At 37.1% G+C, this 22,193-nt stretch overlaps 1 protein-coding gene across 4 annotated transcripts in view; it reads left to right on the top strand.

The window, feature by feature from the left end:
* The window catches only part of rap1gap2a (RAP1 GTPase activating protein 2a), an 81,415-nt gene that overhangs the window by 281 nt on the left and 58,941 nt on the right, over nt 1–22,193 (top strand). For 2 of the 4 annotated variants that reach the window (XM_077208186.1, XM_077208183.1), the window contains exons 1-2: nt 8,959–9,046; nt 14,774–14,809. In XM_077208186.1, the coding sequence (XP_077064301.1) occupies nt 9,003–9,046; nt 14,774–14,809 (80 nt within the window). In that variant the 5' untranslated portion in view covers nt 8,959–9,002. Of the gene's footprint in view, nt 1–8,958; nt 9,047–14,773; nt 14,810–15,639; nt 15,720–22,193 lie in introns of those variants that run through there. The other 2 variants (XM_077208185.1, XM_077208187.1) reach the window with 2 other exon arrangements.

Below are 22,193 nucleotides of genomic sequence, written 5' to 3'. Positions count from 1 at the left end.
TGAGTTGCATCAGGGTCTCTAAACTGAAACGGAGTTTTAAACTAGCATATTTTCTTACAAAAAAGTCTTAAAACGCAACCGTGTGACATTCAAACCTATGTGACTATTTAAATGAATAGTTATAGCTTGTTTTTGGCTTGTGTGTGTTGCGTTAGTGACTCATTCCCTCAGTGTATGCCATTGTTTGTGGCTGCCAGGGGACGTTTTCAGCACGATGGCTCAATTTTTTGAAAAAAAAAAATAAAGTATGTGGACGATGCATATGAGTCATTCTGTACGGGCTGTGCGGGATTTGGCAAACAGAGAGCAATCATAAAGAGCCTTGCATAATAATAAAATGAAAGAGACTTTAAGCATCAAAGATGCAAAACAGTTTTTGCATGAAGTTTACACAGTTTAAATATATACACAACCACATTTCCTTGTGGTTGAAGCAGGAAATGATATATGATCTTAGGTTTAATATTACAGAACATTATGTCGAACAACTGTGGTTATTATTGCAACCTGTAGCTTGAGCTTCTGCTGAGCTAGTCCGATTACTTGTATGTATGTATATTAAAGTGATAAGTGAACTGTATGTTGCTGTCCTCTCCAGTGCAAGAGTGTGCAAAGTTCACCATTACGGCATAATTACATCTCTTAAAGTCTATTGTGGGTCCTGCCATGTGCATCAGCCTCATCTGCTCTCTCTATTGTCCTCTATTCTCTCTTCATCCTTCCATTGTTGTGATACTCATCTGGTCGTTTCCCCATTGCTCATATTCTCACTTTCTCTCAAGTGTCTTTCCCTCTCTTCCCCCCTGCAGTCTCTCATTAGTTTGCGGCATAGTTGCTCCACAGCTCATTTTCTCTCTATCCTTCCCTCCGTTCCTCTGTTCTGTACCTGCCCTCTCTTAATTCGCTGAGGGGAATGAGTGATGAGCAGAAACTTAAATGGAGAATGAGTCACTGCAATGAGAAGAGTGAAGGGTGACCTCTTCTCTTCTCTTCTCTTCTCTTCTCTTCTCTTCTCTTCTCTTCTCTTCTCTTCTCTTCTCTTCTCTTCTCTTCTCTTCTCTTCTCTTCTCTTCTCTTCTCTTCTCTTCTCTTCTCTTCTCTTCTCTTCTCTTCTCTTCTCTTCTCTTCTCTTCTCTTCTCTTCTCTTCTCTACCATTCCCTTCCCTTCCCTTCCCCTCAGGAAAGTATAACACGGAAATGCTAAGGTGTAAAATGAAAAGAGAAGAAAATCAGACGAATTATCAATTGTCTAATGTTGACTAATGACAGCATGAACAAGGCTCATAAACCACATTCTGTACCACAGAGCGGTGCTGTCCATCTCTCTTTGTAAACTCAAAAACATAAGGGACTGCAGATGAGCTAGAAGCACTGCAGAGAGCAGCATTTGTTTCTGTGAGTGTATGCGGTGTCTGCGCACATACATATGTGGATGTGTTTGATTGGGTGGGTTGGGTGGGTGTAAACGGGTTTCGGGCTGTGAGTGGGTGTAGTAGCTGAGCTCTTTGTCACGGCTATCGAAATCCATACACGCAGCACAGAGACGGGTGAGAGAGAGTGGCGTTCATCACTAATGAGTGGATCAGAGACAAAGTCAAGCACGGGAAGTCAAAATGTGAGAAGGCCTTATATGAGAGAGACAAGTTAAGAATGAGGTCGATGAGAGGACAGCATATCCAATGAATAGAGGAAGGTGAGAGTATAAATTAGAATTGTAAAGTAGAACCCCGAAGGTTTTGTGGAGAAATAAAGGGGTAAAAAATAATGAGGTGAAATAGAAGGACAGAATTGTCCTCCTGTTTTCAGGTTTTGATGGCTTGATTCCAGCGACAGATAAGGGGGAAGCCCAGACAGTAGATCTAATGAGCCAGATCGTGTGAGCGCTGTGTGTGAGTGATACAAACCCCTCTCTACCTACTAATCTAATGAGAGAGCATGGCGTTCATTTAGCGGGAGTGCTGGAAAACAGCCCCATCAGTCTGTCTTGGCTCAGGGCTGCTGGAGCCCACAAAACACTGTCTTCAGTCCATTAGGTAGAGCACAATCATGCCAAGCGCCTCGCTTAGACTTTTCTAACATATGAAACATATGCTGCACACTCCAATGACTGTTTAATGTGAGTCTAATGTATTTTGGTGAAATGGTCAAAGATCTGGGCTGGATCACCATCCTTGTGCCCCTAGAAGCATTTCAATGTTTAACATAGAGATAGGCCTGTAGTCCCAACCAGGTGTGATGCAACAAGTTTTCAGATTGAATCCAAAACTGCTTCACAACTTGTCAGAAACATGACTAAAGACCAATGAGATTTTAGAGTGGGTGGAGCAATGGTTAATGTTACTGGTTAGGGTTAAAGGGTTAGTTCACCCTAAAATGAAAATTCTGTCAGTATTTACTCACCCACATGTTGTTCAAACCCCGTAAGACCTTTGTTCATCTTCGGAGCACGAATTAAGATATTTTTGATGAAATCTGAGAGCTGGATCACTCCTCCATAGGCTTCTTAAGGGATTGAACTTGCAGGCCCCGAAAAGTTATTACAGACATCGTTAAAATAGTCCCAGTGACTACTGTGGCTCAATCTTAAAGGTCTTGAGGGTGAGTCATTAATGACATAATTTTCATTTTTGGGTGAACTAACCCTTTAAGTTTATCAAACGACGAGAATACTTTTTGTGCGCAAAAAAACTAAAATAACGACTTTATTTCAACTATTCATGTACTTCTCTGTGGGCCTTGAGTCATTTCACTAGTGTAAAAGTGTAGAGCTTCTGTTGTTGTACGTCACACGCATCACCCACATGACCAGCGTCGGCCAATAGTGAGCCTACGTGTGACGTAGCTCTAGGCTATTACACTAGTTTAACTGACTAGAGGCCCAAAGAGAAGGAAATTAATAGTTGAAATAAGGTCGTTATTTTTGTTTGTTTTTGCGCACAAAAAGTATTCTCGTCGCTTGATAAACTTAAGATTGAGCCACTGTAGTCACTTAGACTATTTTAACGATGTCTTTAATAACTTTTCGAGGCCGGCAAGTTTCAAACCTTTTGAAGCTTATGGAGGAGTGATCCAGCTCTCAGATTTCATCAAAAATATCTTAATTCGTGTTCCGAAGATGAACGAAGCTCTTACGGGGTTGGAACAACATGAGGGTGAGTAAATACTAACAGAATTTTCATTTTTGGGTGAACTATCCCTTTAAGGTTAGAGTTAAATTGGGGACCATCAGCAAAATCATGGTCAACAAGTTGGAAACGTATATCATGAGTTGTCATGCTTTATGTCCTGCCCAAGTAGGAATTGTACTTTTTGGTCACATTTTAAGGTTAACTGCATTTCTTACCCTATACCTAACCTTAAAATGGCTTAGGAATTTGAACAATATATATATATAAAAATAAAATTTGCTTGCTTAATGAAAAGTCAGATTATTTCCCGGCATTGACATCAAAATATAATAATTTGTGTATCTGACTGAAATACACATTTGTTTTGTCAGTTGTTAAATAAAGCATTAAAACCAAAGAGTGCTATTCCAACATGTAAACGTCAGCACCATTGTATTTTGCATTGAGTTTTACATTTACTCTTATTGGACTGAGTTTAGTTGCATGTATGCCAAAAGAAGTTCAAAGCACATTTGAAATTGAGATTCGGGAAACAAGTGGTTTTCATTGTCAGATAAATGTGTAAGAGAGGGGCCCTTTCCACTTCCTGCCTCCCTCTTTCACTCTTTTTATAAGGTATGATTAACCTTAAGTTTGTTGCAGCACTGGTTCATATGTAACTTCCACTTTTTCCTTTTCTCTCTCTCATAACTCATTCACAACATGTATGCCCTTCACTCTTCTACTGCTGTGTAACTAGAGAGGAAAAGGCAAAGTGTCCAATGGGGTATCATTGTCCAGGATACAGCTAGTAGATACAGTATACAGTAAATTTCAGTAAAAGTCTGTGTCCGTTAAAATACAGCGCCAAATATTTTATTCTGACAAGGGATGCACTATACAGTATATTGGTACCCTATTGGTTATTGGCTGATATCAGAGATTTTTTTTAGTTCTGTTGAATTTGTATATTTAATTGTACATGCTCAATTCCCTGTAAAATATAAACTTTAGCAAATCTTATGTTTACTTTTCATATAATGTTGTGAACATTTTAAACAACTGATTTTAGTTTCTAGTGTTTTATTTTGTAATTTAGACAAAATATTATAGAATTTTAATATCTAATTTAGTATTTATTTACTTTCATGCACAAACTCTTTTGTTGCTCTCCGTTACATAAAGGTGTAAATAACAAGAGACAGTCGGGGGTTCAGCAGACCAGGCATCAGGCTATTTCAACCAACGCTGAGTCATCTCTTTATGAGCTTCTGACTTCACCCCGTGGGGAGCGCCCTATTTGACAGACTGCATTCTGTCTGCCAAGTCCAATGCACTCAGATAGATGATGTCTGTCATATTTGTGTGTGTGTGGCACCCTGTATGTGTGTGTATGTGATCAAATCCTTTTTAATCAATGCCTGTGACCAGTCATAAAACATCTTAACCCTTTCTGTTCTTTATTAATCACAAAGCCGGGGAGAAAAGTTCAAGTGATACTCGTCTGATTACCACATATATTGATGTTCCGCCATGGCCAGCGTTAATCATTATCGAAGCGGATGTTAATGCAAGGGTGCGGGAGAGAAGTACATGTCCACAGCGATCATGAATTGTCCTCTCTTCATTTTAAAAAGCTCTCTAGCTTTCTGAGAATGAGGACATGAATAATAATTATTTGTGATCATTTCAAGCCGTTACATCTACGTTCATTATCAAAGTGCATCACTACTGTACCTGAACAAAATATACTGTGCTCAATAAACATATCAGATATATAGGGAGGTATGCTTTGAGTTTAGCGTCATGCGTCATGTATTTGAAAGTGTTTTGATGTGTAAATGTCACCATTATGTTCAGTTTAGCTTTAGTTTCATTTTCATGGACTCTTATTATGTTCCTCTTTGTTGCCGTCTGCCTACTGTATGTCCCTGTCTTAATTAATTAGTTTTCATGGTGATTCATTATGTTCCTAATTGGAGCACACCTGTTTGTATTTGAGTTTGTCACCTTGTATTTAAGTTCCTCTGTTCCTTTCAGTCATGGTCCGTTATTGTTTGTGCATGGCACGCTGTCTCGCATTTATGTGGATTATCTGAGTTTACTTTGTTTTAATAAATGCGTATCTACCTGAATCTTCATCATCATCATTGGACTAAAATGTGTCAGAATAACGGACCCTCAAATTTAGGAAGAAAATGCATATTGCAGCCCAATTTATTAAACTTGCCCGAGAGAACCTCTCTCTCTTGGAGTACTCCGCCTACTTCTGTCAACTGGCTGCAAAAACAAACTTTAACGATGAGACACTAAAGTCTCTTTACTGGACCGGGGTGAATTATTATAGTCCCCTAGATCTACCAGACATAGAAAAAGGAACCTGGAGAGAGGCGATCCTCCAATGTCTGCAGTGCGCTTACCCTCAGCTGATGCCAGCGTTAATGGCCACTGAAAAAAACAGAGCACTCGGAAACCTTTTCACTGCTTGTCTTGCCTAGCTTAAATTCTTCATTATTATGGATTATACACCCACCCTACCTCCTTCTCCCACCTCCTCTGCCCAGGCTAGTCAGTCACTCTGCACCACCTTCTCTGGCACCCTTCAGTTCCTCGGCTCATCTACTGGCTGTTACCTGGTCTGATCCGCCATGGACGATCTAGTTCACCAGCTTAGCCAAGGTGTGTCAACTCCTGTGTTCTACCTCATACCTCCAGGCCCGTAGCTCCAACTCAGCCCGTCAAGCAGTCGACTCTGCCTTGGCCCGGGACCGTCGTCCCCTCTGCTCCACCATGCTTCCTCATCCCACCTGGCCCACCTTGGTCGGACATCACCCTGCCTGGGCTGTGTACTTTCGATCCTTCCGCTGCACTTCAGCTTTCTACCCCTTCAGTTCCATCTGGCTCTGCCTTCCCTGCGGCTTCACCAGCGTCCTCGGTCACACCGCCTCCGCCTCGTTCCTCCGGCACCCAGGTTATGCCTCGACAGCTCATCGCTGTGGCTCCGCACTGCCCTCCACCACGACGACGACGACAACAACAACAACAACATCAACATCAACAACAACAACCACCTTTATTTATAAAGAACATTTAACTCAATACAAATTGATCCAAAGTCTGTACATAGTGCATAGCAGGACTACACTATAAAAACAACTATTACAAGTTTCCAAAAGCTAAAGAATAAAAATGTGTTTTCAGAGTAGATTTAAAAATGTCCAATGAAGGAGCAGACCTCAGATGATAAGGAAGAGCATTCCAAAGCTTTGGCCCAGCCACAGAAAAGGCCAGATCACCCTTTAATTTGTAGCGACATCGTGATACATTTAAAAGTAAGTGATTTGAAGATCTAAGTGCCCTAGCAGGACAGTATGGCACAATAAGATCACAAATATACCTAGGTGCACAGCCACACAACGCCTTATAAACAAACATAAGGATCTTAAAATCAACTCTAAACTTAATGGGAAGCCAGTGAAGGGATGCCAAAACAGGAGAAATATGATCCCTCTTTCTAGACCCAGTCAAAAGTCTTGCAGCTGCATTTTGAACAATTTGTAATTGAGATAGTGTAGATTGAGGAAGACAACACGAGAGTTGCAATAGTCTAATAGTGATGTTATAAATGCATGAATTGCAACTTCTAAATCTTTGCTTGAAAGATTATTCAACTTTGCAATAGATCTTAAATGGAAAAAGCTTCCTCTAATAACACCACTAATTTGTTTATCAAAAAATAGTGAAGAGTCAAAGATCACTCCAAGGTTTTTAATTTGTTTGCATACATTTGTTGAGAGAGGACCTAACTGGCAGTGTTGTGCCTGAACGCATTCATTGAACGATAGTTCATGAACTCGTTCATATTTTGGGCGAACGTGAACTGAACGTACTGTATTACTGCCTGATGAACGTTACTGTAAACTCGTTCATTCTGGTGTCTGTGAACGGCAGCACTCTATTTAACTTCGTTCAATAGGGTGCAATATTTCTATAGAGCCTTCCAGGCAAAAACCCGGCTAAAACACACTGTAAACAGGCCTTAATATGTAGTGGGAAAGCCACCAGCCACCAGTGTTGCACCGCCGTATGCGTCATCAAAACAAAAAGCAGCAAGGAGGCGTCGTATGATCATTTAAACGAGTTTTATGACAAGGTCGGTGAGGATGGGAAAAATCTAATAAGTGATTTTTATATAAAATAATTTCCGATAATATAATTGCTGTCTGTGGTTCTACGGGCTGTGGCAATCGGAACAGAGCGATCTTGATCGCGTCACTCAGCACACTCTGGCTGCTCCGGTTATCTTTATGTATATGAGTTAGTTTAGAATATATAACATTACACAACCCTGTCTCTTTTTGTTAAATTTCAGTTTTAATGATCAATAATATCCAGTATAAAAGTATAAGTAGCCTAATAGGTAGGCTATAAGAAGCTATACAATGAGAAATAAATCAAACAATTCAGTCAAACATTAGTCAGCTCTCTAATAGGCTACAAAGTTAAAGTTAAATAGCCTAAATATATAAAGTTATGAAACTTCACTTTGCCCTCAGCCATGGAACAAACTATATATTAATATAGTTTAGCATTGTTTGGTCTTATAAGATAAATAAAAACATGCACTGAAAAGTTATGTAGATGGTTGATTATTTGTCAAGCTAATTAAATTTTTTTCATAGATTAAAATAGCTTTTAAAATATGCAAACAGGCAATATTAAAGTGGTTTAAAACATCTCCCCTTAAAACGCTATTGGTCTCGACTATTTAAATAAAGTTAAAGGAATATGACTTGGCCTGAAAAAAATTTCTGTCAGAAGAATTTTTTTCACTTTAATCCCTGGCATAACAGTAATATGAAATGTTATACTTCTGATAAATGAGGGCCAAGGGGAGCATATAAAGGGAAAACACTGTCATAAACCTCCACTGTCACCCGGTCCCTTCAGTCTCTCGGCTCCACCAGGGTCTACAGACCTCTCGGCTACACCGTTGGTTTTCGGACCGCTTACTCTGCCTTGGCTCCTCCCACCATCGATTCCGCCGTGGGCATTCGTACCACCTGTGCTCTGGACGTGCACCTTTTCCATCCTGTCATCGCCTCCTTCCTGGTTCCTTCCAGCTTCAGATCCTCCATGACTGTGTCCACCATCAGCTCCTCCAGGGGTCCTTCCGCCGTCTGCTCCGCCCTGGTTCCTCCTGTCTAGTTCTGGTTCTTCGCCAGCCCCTCGTCTGCCTCCAGAGCCCCTACTCTCCCTATCCCCCTGTCGGGGGCGGGGGCGTTATGTCACCATTATGTTCAGTTTAGATTTATTTTAGTTTCGTTTCTCTTTGTTGCCGTTTGCCGTTTAATTAGAGCACATTTGTTTGTATTTGAGTTTGTCACCTTGTGCATTTAAGTTCCGCTGTTCCTTTCAGTCATGGTCCGTTATTGTTTTGTCTTTGAATAATGTTTAGCCACACATTTAGAAATTAAAATATTAAATTATTTTATCTAAATATGGCACTGATTTTATTTAAGAAATTTCACAAATAAGTCTGGTATTGTGAGTTAAAACTTGAGGGAAAATGGTATCAGGCATCCACTAAAAATCACATTGGGATCTATTGATTAAAAGTCATTACTTAATGGTGCTGTACTTCCTGTGCTGGATATAATGAGTAGCTGTGACCTAAAAAGCCATAGACACATTTATAAAGTATAGAGGGAGGTGAAGTGAAGAGAGGGGGGTTAGGGGTGGGAAACAAGTAGGAGTAGGCGTCAGCTTTCCTTCCCTCTTGTCCACTTACTCTTCCCCCTGGTGGCCTCCCCTAAAAGGGTGGAATGAGAGGTGAAGTCTTTTGTCTGTCACTGTTAATCGAGAAAGACAGAGAGAGAAATCACTGTGGTCAGCATGTACAGGAGGAAAAGAAGTGTGTCATTTGGGGGCTTTGGATGGTAGGATACTTTTTTGTTTCGCTCTAGCCTCAAACTGTGACTCAAAATTTGTGCTGTAAAGTACAGTTGAGCTCAGTGCATTTATGAGTTTATGGTAGAATAAGATAAATCTGCTTTTTTATTTATTCCCAATTGCTTTTTAGTGAGGAAGATGGCAAATTGGCCAGGCTAAATTTACCTTTTCATAATACACTTTATAGATTTCCATTTAGATATTTTTTTATAATTTAGATACGTTATTTTGGGAGAGTAAATCAGTAAAACTGTCTATCTAGTGAAGAATTCTGTCTGTGTTTTAGATTTGTTTTCTTTGTTTTTAAAATATTTTATAGATAAAAGTATATTTTAGACACTTTACAAGAAAATGTTGCAAAGAAAAGTAATTTTTAACAGCCTTATAAAATGTGGCTGTTTTTTTATAACAGCCTTATAAAAATCAACTGTTGACCTTAAGGCTCATTCTTTCTTTACCAGGGCAAAACCCAAAAAAAGACAAGAAATTTAAACTGATTTCAGTTGCTGCCATTTTTTTGGTGTACTTAGATTTATTCTTATAAAAGAAAGACTATGATTCTAAAAATGATAAACGTGTGCATAGTTCAAATACTGGTTAATGTTTTAGAAAGAAGTCTTTTATGTTCACCAAGGCTGCAGTTATTTGATCAAAAACAGTAAACAATAATATTGTAAAGTGATTACACATTTTAAAATAACCGTAACTACGAGATTTCAACTTGCAAGAAGCATTCACGTCCTTACAGAGATCGGAATTACTGCTTGATGGGAATCATCGTCACATGGTATTTTAAAATAATATTCTGATTTGCTCCTAAATAAATATTTCTTATTGTTATATTAATGTTGAAAACAGTTTAATATCTATTTTGTAATTTTTTTCACAGTCTATCTATGAAATAGCAAACTCTTTCTCCTAGCAAGCTAATTGTTATTATATGTAATATTATGTTGACGAATCAAAGTGCTTTCTGCTTCGGCTCTTCAAACGGGTGTGGTATGAGATATTTACAACGTCTTTGTGTCACGTTTTTGTCTTAAGTTTATAGTTTTACAGTTTCATTGTTTAGTTTCTTTGTCATGGTTTTCCCTGTCCCTGTTTTAGCTAATCTCATTCATTCATTTGTTACCATGGTTTCTGATTCGTTGGATCACCTGTTCCTTGTTTCTTTGACTGCCTGTCTGTGTATTTGTGAGCCCTCTGTTTCTTTAGTTCAGTTAAGCATTGTGGTTATATAGTTAAAGGATGGAGAAGGATTGGATTTTCTACACGCACCCCTGCCACTTTGAGGAATGAACTCTGTTGAACTCAGAATCCGAGGAAAAAATCTGTATGCATGGAGCTAAATGGTTCACAGATATTCTCTTTGAGTGTAAGGAAATAAAAATGAGAATGGCGAGGTAAAGAAGGAATAATAATACATTTTATTTAGCACATTATGTAGCACATTTACATTGCTCAAGGATGCTTTATAATGTAGATACAATAAAGAAAAGATAACAGCAATATGATAGACAATAATAACAGACAATAGCACAAGCAGTGGAGTAGAATATTACAAACAGAATTGAGCAAAGATGATACAAAGACAGTAAAAGGGGCATTGCATCGACAAGTTAGTGCACAGCAACACAGAATCAAGCACAAATACAGAACATTTACTTAAGAAATTTTAACATTCAGAAAACAAATAGGTTTTGAGTTGCGATCTGAATTTAGAATTATTATTATTTTTAATGCAGTGACCGGAAGAGAGAATTTTAAAGTTAGGGTGTGATAAAATGATCTACCCAAGAAGAGAGGCTATACCTAGGGACAGAGAGAAGGCCACATTCAGAAGACCGAAATTATCGGGGAGAAGATTTCAGATTTCAAAGATAGCGGGAAGCCAAGTCATGTAAAGATTGAAAAGTGAGCAGTAATTGCTTGATAGGATAGGACACCCGTAACCAGTGGAGTTTTGAATATATTGCAATCTGGTAATGGCTGGTAAGCCAATGAAAAGGGCATTACAGTATTCAAGGTGGCATGAAACAAATACATTGATGACTGTTTTGGCATCTTTGATGCTAATGAAGGGATGGAGCTGGGCAATGTGACTGAAGTGAAAAAATGTTTGGATAAAGGAGATGATTAGGCGTGGGACGATATAAAGTTTTTAAGCTTTTATCACAGTATACGGTATTATCACGATGTTGAAATTAGTTGCAAAAAAATTATGTCATACTATACAGGTTTAATAACTTTTTTCTTATACAAAAAGCACTGAACATTTAAATACAATTGTAATGATTTATAATGTGTCCATTATAAATCATTACAACTATAAAGCAATACAAAAACAATAAAGTGAACAAATATTTCAAACAGATTAAAGTGCAAAAGAATTATAAAGAGTAATAGGTAACACTTTACAATAATCTCTCATTAGTTAACGTTAGTTTAATGCATTAACACATTAACAATGATCAATCGCTAAATTTGTTACAGAAGTTTATTATTCTTTGTTAAAGTTAGTTAAAAAACACAGCTGTTAGTTCATGTTAGCTCAGGTGCATTAAATAATACAATTACAACTTAAAATATTAATGTGTAATTAACTGCGATTAATAAATGCTTTAGAAGTATTTTTCATTGTCCGTTTGTTAAATAATGTTAACTAATGGAGCCTTATTGTAAAGTGTGACCAAACAATAAAGAGCATGTTTTAGTCATCTAGACTCCAGATTAAAATGTAAAAAAAAATTACATTTGAAAGTTAAATAGCCTATTAAGTCTAAGTATTTAAGTATTCGGTGCTGCAATGAACACCATTGCGAATACAAAAATCGGAATGGCTGTTTAAAACATTTAAACAGCTGCTTTTGTTTACGGGGTGACCAGGGTAATGGCTGCATTTCTGCTGTTCCATAAGTGCCACCTGCTGTCAGAGAGCGAATGTGCATTTTCATTCAGCGCGTATCCTTCACTTGTTTCGCCAAGCGCTTCTTTTCATCAGTGTGTGCGCATTTCTCTTTGACGCAGCATACTGCGGTGTTGTGCATGTTAACCAGTTGGTGGGAAAAGTATTCTAAAAATCTGAATAAGTCATAATAAATAGTTATTCACGGTGCTTTGAAGTGCCCACGATAACAATATTGTGCATGTTTATTATCGTGATTAATCGTATAACCGTATACCGGCACATGTCTAGAGATTATTGTATGTGACCAAATGTAATTCTAGTGGGAGAATGAGTGTTCCATGCCATTCAAGAACTCTGTGGTATATCTCAAGTTAAAGCTAAGAAAACAAAAGTGATACCAACCTCTTAGCGTCACCTCTTTACATGTTATGCAGTGCACAATGAGCATGCAGACCATTGCGGTTTTAATGGTGGTCTACCTCTGTGCTTTAATGGTGGTCTACCTCTGTGCTTTGTGGTGGGCCAGTGCTGATGTAATGATAGTGACGCACAGTGACAAAGCTTGTCGTATCTGACAACAATACACACTGATTAGATGACTGCGTCACAACTGTGGACCGTGACGATACCAGTTTTTATATCTCACACCTTTGCTTACATGAGTGTCACTGGCTGCTCAGAGTAATATGAATTTCATTGTTGTGAGCATGTTTCAGTGAGACAGATAATCAAAATACAATCAAATAAAAAATCTGACTTGCAAAACTGGTTTCTTTTTGCCTGCTGCTGTGAAGGTCGCTGGCTTTCCTTATAAATATATACATTTATCTACATTTAGTCGCTGCAGTTTCGGGTTGATAAATAGGGAAGCTAATGTAAGGCACAGTGGACTTGTTTCTTAGAGAAAATTAATAAGTCAACTCTTCTTTTGTATTGTAATGTATGCAGTTGTGTGTGCTGCAGGTAAAGGTGAATGATTGATGGTTGACTCTCTGAATGGAATGGAACATCTTTCCTTCGTCAATGGGCTGTAAATGTTCACACATTCAAATGGACAAAATGTTTGAAATGTCATTAAACGGTTCTCCGAAACTCCTTAGAGAAATGTTGATGTATGTCTGCAAGGTTTTTGTTTTTTTTTGCATGTGAAACAGAAATATAAAGTTTCTCGGTGCCGGCAAATTACCAGCATGTGTTTGGCTCATCACTCATTTAGCTGAAATTATAAACCTCATGCTGTTCTCCACATCAGGCCTAATGGCAGTATAATTTGGCCTCAGTAGAATTGCACAAAAAATAGATTTGAACAGAGAAACAAATTAAATAGGAGTAAACACTCATCCAAGATCTCAGACAGACCATTTCATCTGATTTAGCAATTATCAATTTATTTACTGTACCAGTTGACATGGAGAAGCTCGATTCAAACCTGCATCTCCCACCTAGCACAACAGCTTGTGTAGAGGATATTTGCTAAATCATTCTTAACTCATATGACTGTCTTTCTTTTGTGAAACACAAAACCGATTTTGAAGGATGTTTATCCTGCTGCACCAAAGGGCAAGATATTTGGTATACTTAATAAAATTACTAAAATTTAAGTTCAAGTATTTTTTAAGTATACTTTATGTAGCAACATTCTAGTATCAATGTACTAGTAGTATACTTGTAAGTGTACTATTTCAACACTACACTACAAAATTCTATGATCAATAAGTTATGACAACCTTTTAAATAAGTTTTGGAACTTTTTTGCAGTTTAATGTAATTTAAGCTTAAGCTTTTTGGCTTAAACATCCAAGTTGTTTGTAATTAATTTTTTGCAGGAACTTTTTGGACTAAATTGGCCCACTTTTTCGTGTATAAAAGTATGCATTTAAGTGTGACAGTAAACGTTGAGATACTTAACTAGTTTACAACTACGTTTTTCGTTTGTTCTGCGACTATACTACTAGTGATCATATACTGATATAAATACTTAAAACATATTATTTGGTTTATGAAAGTAGACTTTGAAGTGTTCTTTCATTAAACTACTAGTTTAGTAGTTTTATACTGCAAGTATATTTGTAAGTTCTCTTTAAGTGAACTTAACATCATACTTATAGTTGACTATTTATGTATTATTTTTGCACTTTGCAACCCAAAGCTGACTTGTTATATAAACTTGAACATGAAAGTTTATAAGACAGTATGTAAATCTATGTGAAAAAATATTAGGCTACAACTTAGTATATCTTGATCAAAAGACTGAGTACAAGTATAAGCCAAATATACTTAGACTTTTCTGTCAGTAAGTCAAGTATACTTAAGTGCAATTTTAAGTATAATTCTGTGAAGTACAATAAGTGCATAAACAGTGTACTGAAAGTATACTTTCTTGTTTTTTAATTTAAAAGTATACTAATATCACACTTGAATAAACTTCTTTTTTGTAGTCGTACAGACCACTTTTATGATACTCTTATGGTGTTTTTGTCCTTTTTGGAGTATCACACAGGTTTGAAATGACATGTAATTGAATAAAAGATGACAGAATTAGGGCCAAATTATCAAAAATATATTATTAGAATTAGCATTAAAATTTTGTGTTGGACGAATATTACAATTTACATATTGACAGCATATATGGCTTTTTAATTATAAATAATGAGTGCTTTCCTATTTGTCGGGAATATACAATGTATTTTTAGGTTAAAAGCAGATGTATCTTATTGTCTCAAAGGGTGTATTGATGATTTTGGTCTTTTATTTTTTTTAATTGAGTTGTATTTTTCTCTCTTTCTCTTTCTCTCCTGCTCTACAGGATTGACAAATCCGGCATTGCCGCCCTGAGAACCCGGTGAGTCTGTGTGTGTGTGTGTGTGGAATAAACTCGATCCATCTAAATCTCTGTCTTAATGACACGCCTGAATATTCAGTCAATACATCTACCATTGATCCAGCAATCATTTCGCTCCCCTTGCCCATACTAATCATACTTTGTGTGAAGTGTTTGGTGTGAGATCTTCACACATGCCTGTTCTGTATGAACGTCTCAACCTTCAAGTGTCTATCAGCCTGTCTGGCGGCGAGAGATGGGGATGAAAGAGAGGCGAGTGGAGGCAATAATCGTGAGCTCGGTATAGACAGAAACGGACCGACATCAAAGCCCCCTGCTGTGGATTAGCACAGGTGGTCTTTGCGCTTGTGTGTGTGTGTGAGAAGGACAGCATGCTCAATTTTATCACTATACTACTGTACCTTCAGATTTGGTCATGTCACAATTCTTCCCTGTGTGTGTTTTTGTCACGAATAACAATTCCTGATGTCGCTGCTTACTATTTATATTGGTCTCCATGGAAATGAGTTAACAATGCAAGGAGCATCCAAAAATGTCTGTGTGTGTGTGTGTGTGTGTGTGTGTGTGTGTATTAGAACAGGTTGGTGTGTCTGGGCGCGTTGTCTATGTAGGGCTGTGCTTTGCTGGGCAGAATCTAACCAATGATTTCCCCCCATCGCATCTGCAACTACAAAGTGAATGGTCGGCTCTCTCCACTTGAAGGACAGGGCCACATTAGAGGAACAGCATAATCAGGGCCTGTGTGTCTGCCTGTTTATGCAGGTGCTTTTGTTTATTCAATAAAGCTTAGTGTTATGTGCATATGCTTTAGAAATGGAAGGACAGGGAGGGAGAGGCTGAAATCGAGAGCCTGAGAGGAGAGAGTCGCGTATTTTGGGTGCACAACGTGTCAGATGCCTCGCAAAATCTGGTGAGTTTTTCTGGTTTCTGCTTGAGTTTGGAGTATTTTATGTTGCGTTTGCATATTTTGTTTAGCAATTGTGTCATTCTCAGCGTTGGTAATAAGACATGTTTCTTGAGCAGCAAATCAGCATATTAGAAAGATTTCTAAAGGATCATGTGACTGAAGCCTGGAGTAATGATGCTGAAATCTCAGCTTTGCGTCACAGGAATCAATCACATTTTAAAATAAATTAAAATAGAAAACAGTTCTTTTAAATTGCAATACTACTACACAATATACAGTTTTCACTGTATTTTTTATCAAAATGGAGCCTTGTTGAGCATTAGAGACATTTTTCAATAACATTAAACACATTTTACTGATCCCAAACTAGTGCACGGTAGTGTAATCTGTATAACAATTTTATAATAATTCTATATTGTTTTAAAGAATTGTTAATAGGTTGCATTTGGATGCCTTTGGGAGACCTAATGGGGACCTAACTCAGTCTCTTTTAAGTGTCAGTTTTATTTCAAATGCTTCTCCTCAGAAATGGGCTATTGACACAGTAAGAGCTATAAAATGAATGTGGATTGCATAGGATAGATAGTTTAATAATTTAATGAGAAATGTTCTGAGTTCATATTGAGCTCTTTTGCAAGTGATCCAAGCACAGCATGTGACGATCTTGATCTCTTCTGAAACTCTAGAGCAGACTCTTGTGAAATATCTTAGTTCAAGTAATAGTGTCCAACTGATCTCCCTTTAATCTTCTACCTAGGAGAAACAATTTAACAAAGCAAGTGTTCTCGACTCTGTTTTTTCTTATGTGGGATGGTATATTTCCAATTTCAATTTGGTTCTTCCTTTCTTTCTTAAAAAAAAGCTTAAAACACGTGTTTACGTAAACCGTAAACGCCCAGTTTAACAGGGAATTAAGTTAGATCGGTGTCTTGATGCAGGACTGGAGGTAAAACATCTGACACCTAAATGAGACAACGCCTGAAGAGCTGTTTCAGCTGTCACAATTGATCCCATCCCCAGTACTGTGATTTAATTATCTCCCCCAAAACGATATAATATTGGACCCAACAGCCTGTTCTACAGGGGTGCTGTGAATGGCTGACGGCGGTGACATTAAGCGACTCTGAAAGACTGTTGTCCTTTATCTATAAACTAATTTGGTCCTGGGTCAGCAATCTCCCCCTGAAACCTTCTGCTGTGTGAGACTTGAAATGGGCTGTTTAGACTGAGAAGACCACTGAGAGCGCTCAGACTGAGTCATTGCTGTGCATGTATCGGGGGAGTAATAGTGCTGATCTGAGAGCGGTATGACTGCTCAATGCAGTGTCTTCTGGGACGGCGCTGCGTCTCCAGCCACATCTGCAGCTGTCTCAATTATGCCTGTAGTCCTACAGGAGACAATTAGTGGCATAAACCCACAATTACCCATTACACTGAACAGAGACCGAGAGCAACAACACGCACGACTCCAGACGGTATATGGAGATTTGCTTTCTTACCAAAATGTTAAATGTCAAGGAGCATACATTTATCTCTGCTCTGACCTTCTGCAATATTTTTCTTTGCACTTTTAATGTAACATGTAAATTAATTAATCCATCAGTCATTCATTCACTGATATGTACATGAATCTCACTTGTTTCCCCCAAAACTCTGTGAAGTTTCTATACACTAAAAATCTGTTTAAATACACAAAAAAAATCTGTCTATTCATTAAAATAACCTACTTTGTGCCTTGGGGGCAATTTAGACCTTTTTTTGTAAGGACTTATGAGAATAATTTGCATACGCTTGCGTAATATCTTTATAATAAGTTTCATTGAGCTCTCACACTTGTTTGGCACTAGAGGGCAGCAGAGATGAATGTATAACGCATACACAATCAGTTTTTTCAGTAATTGTCCTCCAGAGGGCAGTGTTCTTTGCTTCTTTCAAGAGGACATTGTTTATATTTATTCATACACTACCCAAAAGCTACTTTTAGTTTTCAAGCTCTGTATTTTATCAATATGTGTGTTCCCTGGTAATTGAACCCATGCCATGAATTTAACATTGCTAGCACTGTGCACTACCTGTTAATGCAAGCATATAATAATAATAATTATAATAATAATGCAACATTTAATATGATTTTATATATTATTCTATAATATATTAATTAATAATATAATATTAAATATAATAATGATTATACTACTACTACTATTGATATTGAAAAATATTTCCGGTGCAATAATAATATTGTCATTTTTAGTATGCTTTTATTTATTATTACTGTTATGTAATATTTTAATTAATAATAATAATATTGAATAATATTGAATATAATAATAATTATACTACTATACGATTATTAGTAGGCCTAATAATATTAACATTTAAATACAATTAATAATATCATTACTTTTATTGTCTTATAAACTTACAAAGTAAATTTGTAACAAAAATTAAATTTGATGTTTGCAACTCGCTTTGGTTCAATAATGTCATTTCAATTTACAAAGTGAATTACTGTGGTTTGACTTGTTGTTTGCAACCCATTTTAATAGATGCAGTAATAGATTTTATGTTGAATTTCAAACGAAACTCATTTAACAGGTGTTTGGTGTTAAGACTTTCAGCATAAATGAAGTTAGACCGCAGCTGACGCATTCAAATGTGGTTATTTACATAATATAACATAATAGTATCATCTCTCAATGTCTTTATTTTTGAATGAGTGACTTAATGAAAGCGGGTCGCATCATTTGTAGGCGGTGAAGAATAGGGCTCAGCATGTTGACAATGTGAAACAGTCTCTCGTGGGCTACGGTCATGACAATGTAGTAGCAATACATCAGAGACAGACGGTAGAACATTCCAGGCTACGAGAGGCCTTGTTGCCATGAGAAAGACAAACATAATGAAAGCTACAGTGTAAGTTCATTAGCTTTGAAAACACCTGGTGCCGATTGACAGCGCTGAAATTTGACTGTGTGTAATATTTTGGCTATTCACCGCTCAGCTGTTTTGGTTGACAGTGGCATTTGGCATCCCTTCGGCCGAGACAGCTTGTGTTATTGTTATTAGACCCACAGCTACAGATGCTTGATGATTATTACCAACTGTAGAATTATTATTTCTCTTCACCTCCTACCTTTCCATTTCTCGCTTTCTCTCGTTCACACAAACACACGGCGAGTGCCAAAATCTGTCCGAGAAGGCGTGCAGCGTTACGGACTTGCGCACAACGAGGACTCCTCCACAAATCTGTCTCCAGAAGCAGCTGCCCTCTCCTGACAAATATTTACTACTCTGCCCCCATTGCAACGTTCTGACGGCTCTGATAAGGGCACCATCTGGCAGCTTGATTTTAATGGGGCTTTTAGGGGCCATAAAGAAGCCTAGAGCCCACTGGGAGGATAGCTCATGGTTCTCTCCTGTCTAAATAGGACATCTAACAGAGTCCTCCGGCGGGCCTGAACGGAGATCTTAAAGGAGCGTTTAGATTTAGTCCTTTCATGTTTTTTTGTTTTTTTTGTTGCCTTGATTGATTTCACTTAAGGGCTGAACGTCCTTGAGATGTGGGGGGTTACTGCGATATTGGATGAATAAATCCCACATAACCCTTCTGGGATGTGACACTCACCGGGTGAACTGTCAGTCAGCTTTTGTTTTGAATTCATCACATAGCCCCAAGTCTTTCCTTTTCCACGTATCCGTCGAAAATCCGCTGACGTCCCAAAGCCTGGAGACTTAGTGCATGTACAGTGTGTGGAAAAACCACCTCAGTGACATGAAAGATAAAGTGTCAAGGACTCCTTTTATTGATTGAAGTATTGTCAGGCAGATTGGAAAAATGAATTTTGATGAGCGTGTGCTGGACAGTGGCTCCACAGGATGAGTTTCCGAAAGGGATCAGGGGGGAGGGGAGGGGAGGGGAGGGGGGGGGGGGGATAAAGACACGGAGAAGGGAAGGTGGAGGATGGTGTAGTAAGGTTGTTTTCGCTTCATTGGTCTTTGCTCTGGATTCACACTTAAAGCCCCCCAAGGTGTATGCCGGTCATGTGACCAACCAAGGAGATCTATGATACCTAGAGAGAGAGATGGCTATCTGTTAGCATTCCCATTTAGATAATATATAATGTAATGAATATTTGTGATGCATATTAAAGATGCATGATATATCAGTACCAAATTGGTTGTTGGTCAAAATTTGGAGATTTTTATTCATTGGTATGAACTATGTACTGTATATGTAGTTACTTAAATTATATGTATACATTATTACATCTAAAATATCGATTTGTACAGAATATCATAGAAATATCTGCAATAGATAAATGTCTGTATAAATGTTTTACATACAAAGTCAAGTCAAATTATTTTTTATATCGCCTTTTGTATCAAAGCAGCTTCAAATTGTGATGTTAATGTTTATAAAATATATAATATAATGTTACATAATATCTTCATATCTTATAGTCACATTTAGCAGATTTGAGCTGGACATACATTTTTATTGTGTAAACATATAAGCAATAAAGAGAATTGCTATAAATTACAATTTACCATACATGAGTATACTGTACAGTATGTATGCAGATAAAGTTTGACATACTTATATACAACTACAATGATAAACATATAATAATGTTTATGAGAATATATATACTGTATAGTAACAGTATGTATAATGTATAGGAAATACTATAATATAAATGTATTTCCGGCTTTCTTCTCATGAAAATATGTTCTCTTTTTTTCAAGCAAATGAGATCTGTCCCTTCCACAGCAGGTTTGATGCCCTTCACCAAGTCTTATCTTCATCTAGGAGCCCCTAGAGATTATTCTGCTTTGGAGAATGCAGGAAATCTATTGATTTCTCTAGGAATTAATGGCCTGTAATCATTCTTGCAGATATAATAATAATGTTAAAACTTTGATGGTGATGTCCTGAATATACAAAATGTGACAGAAAATTAATACAATATATATTATTTATATAGACTTCTGGGTATTTGTCAAGGCCCCCTGATACCCTGGGTCCCTAAGCGGCCGCTTGCCTCGCTCGTCGATAAAGTCCGTCCCTGCTGACAAATGAGAAAAATATGTCATTTTGGAAGATAACCGATATGATAACCGTTATATTGTGCATCTACTTGAAACACATGAATGCATTTCTATCAGAGCTTATACACTGATACTTTTTCTGAATATCTGAATATCGGCAGATATCGATCCGATACCGCTATATTTTCTTGATCATTAGAATATATCTACCTCTGTGTGTGTGGAACCTTTTGTGTTAAACACATTCCACTAAATACATACTATTATAGAGAAAAACAACAAACAATTAAAAAATAAATCTACAACACAAATAATATATTATCAAGTAGGTGAGTAAATAATTCAGCAGCAAATGCACTTCTAGAAAAACATTTTATGAAATCTAAGCATTTAGTGAAACATAATTTAGAGTGGAAAAATAAAACTGTAGCTAAATATAGTCAAATGTAAATAAAAAATTAAATGACAAATTACTACTTGTATTCTTATAAAATATATCTGTGAAAAACAATTTACTAGATTTATATGTATATACATCTAAACAATTCACAAGATGTATATATATAAATGTAAAATATTATATTTAAGAAAATAAATAATATAAAATTAAAAGACGTTTATTTGAATTGTGTTGCGCAGCTAATGCAGAAACAAGATATTATAGATACAACAGAACAAGATATAGGCTTTGAATAATCTTTCCCTGCACAAAACTATAGGCTAATAATATTAAAGACTCCAATACAGAGCTGCACAACCCACTTATGATTATGCGCCTCTTGGGTGCAGAATAATGTGTTTAAAGCAACATGGATTCACAACACTTTGTTCTCCATATTCAAAAGTTCAGGGCACAAAGAAAAGAGATACCCTAGTGTATTATATATCATATCCATTCAGCAGTTTGAGCATTTGTTTCTTTATAGTATTAAATTCCAGTCACAGTGCACAATGCCAATTTATAGTCCTCTCTACTCCAGCGTTGTGATCTAAAAGACTGGTAGCGAGTACCACCATTTAAAAACAGCAATAAAAAAACTCCAGCCAGATAAAGTAATTTTATGCAAATCCACTGACCTTTACCAACAGATCAAGCATAATAATGGGAATATTGAATCATCTCGAAGAGATTTTTACCGTGCTGACTGTCGTAACTGAACGCAACACGCTGTTTGAATACGGAGAATGACTGACAGCCGCATGCAGCGAAGGAAGATTTTCCATGAATTTTGCGAAGTAAATATACGTCATATTTCATGATGTGAGTAATTTTAAATGTCAGTTAAATTACACAATTATCAATACTTCAGCAAAAACGAATTGGTTAATTAATGTAAGTAAAAGTCCTCAAAATAGCTACAGAAGACAAGTAAACAGTCAGCAATACAATAAGAACAAAGAAACGAAATTACAAACAAAACCAAA

This window comes from Siphateles boraxobius, unplaced genomic scaffold, assembly GCF_051911475.1.
Source record: "Siphateles boraxobius isolate OS27281-9 unplaced genomic scaffold, OSU_SipBor_1 6, whole genome shotgun sequence".
Taxonomy (NCBI): Eukaryota; Metazoa; Chordata; class Actinopteri; order Cypriniformes; family Leuciscidae; genus Siphateles; species Siphateles boraxobius.
The sequence above is the reverse complement of the archived record's forward strand: the minus strand, read 5'-3'. Positions and strand labels throughout refer to the sequence as shown.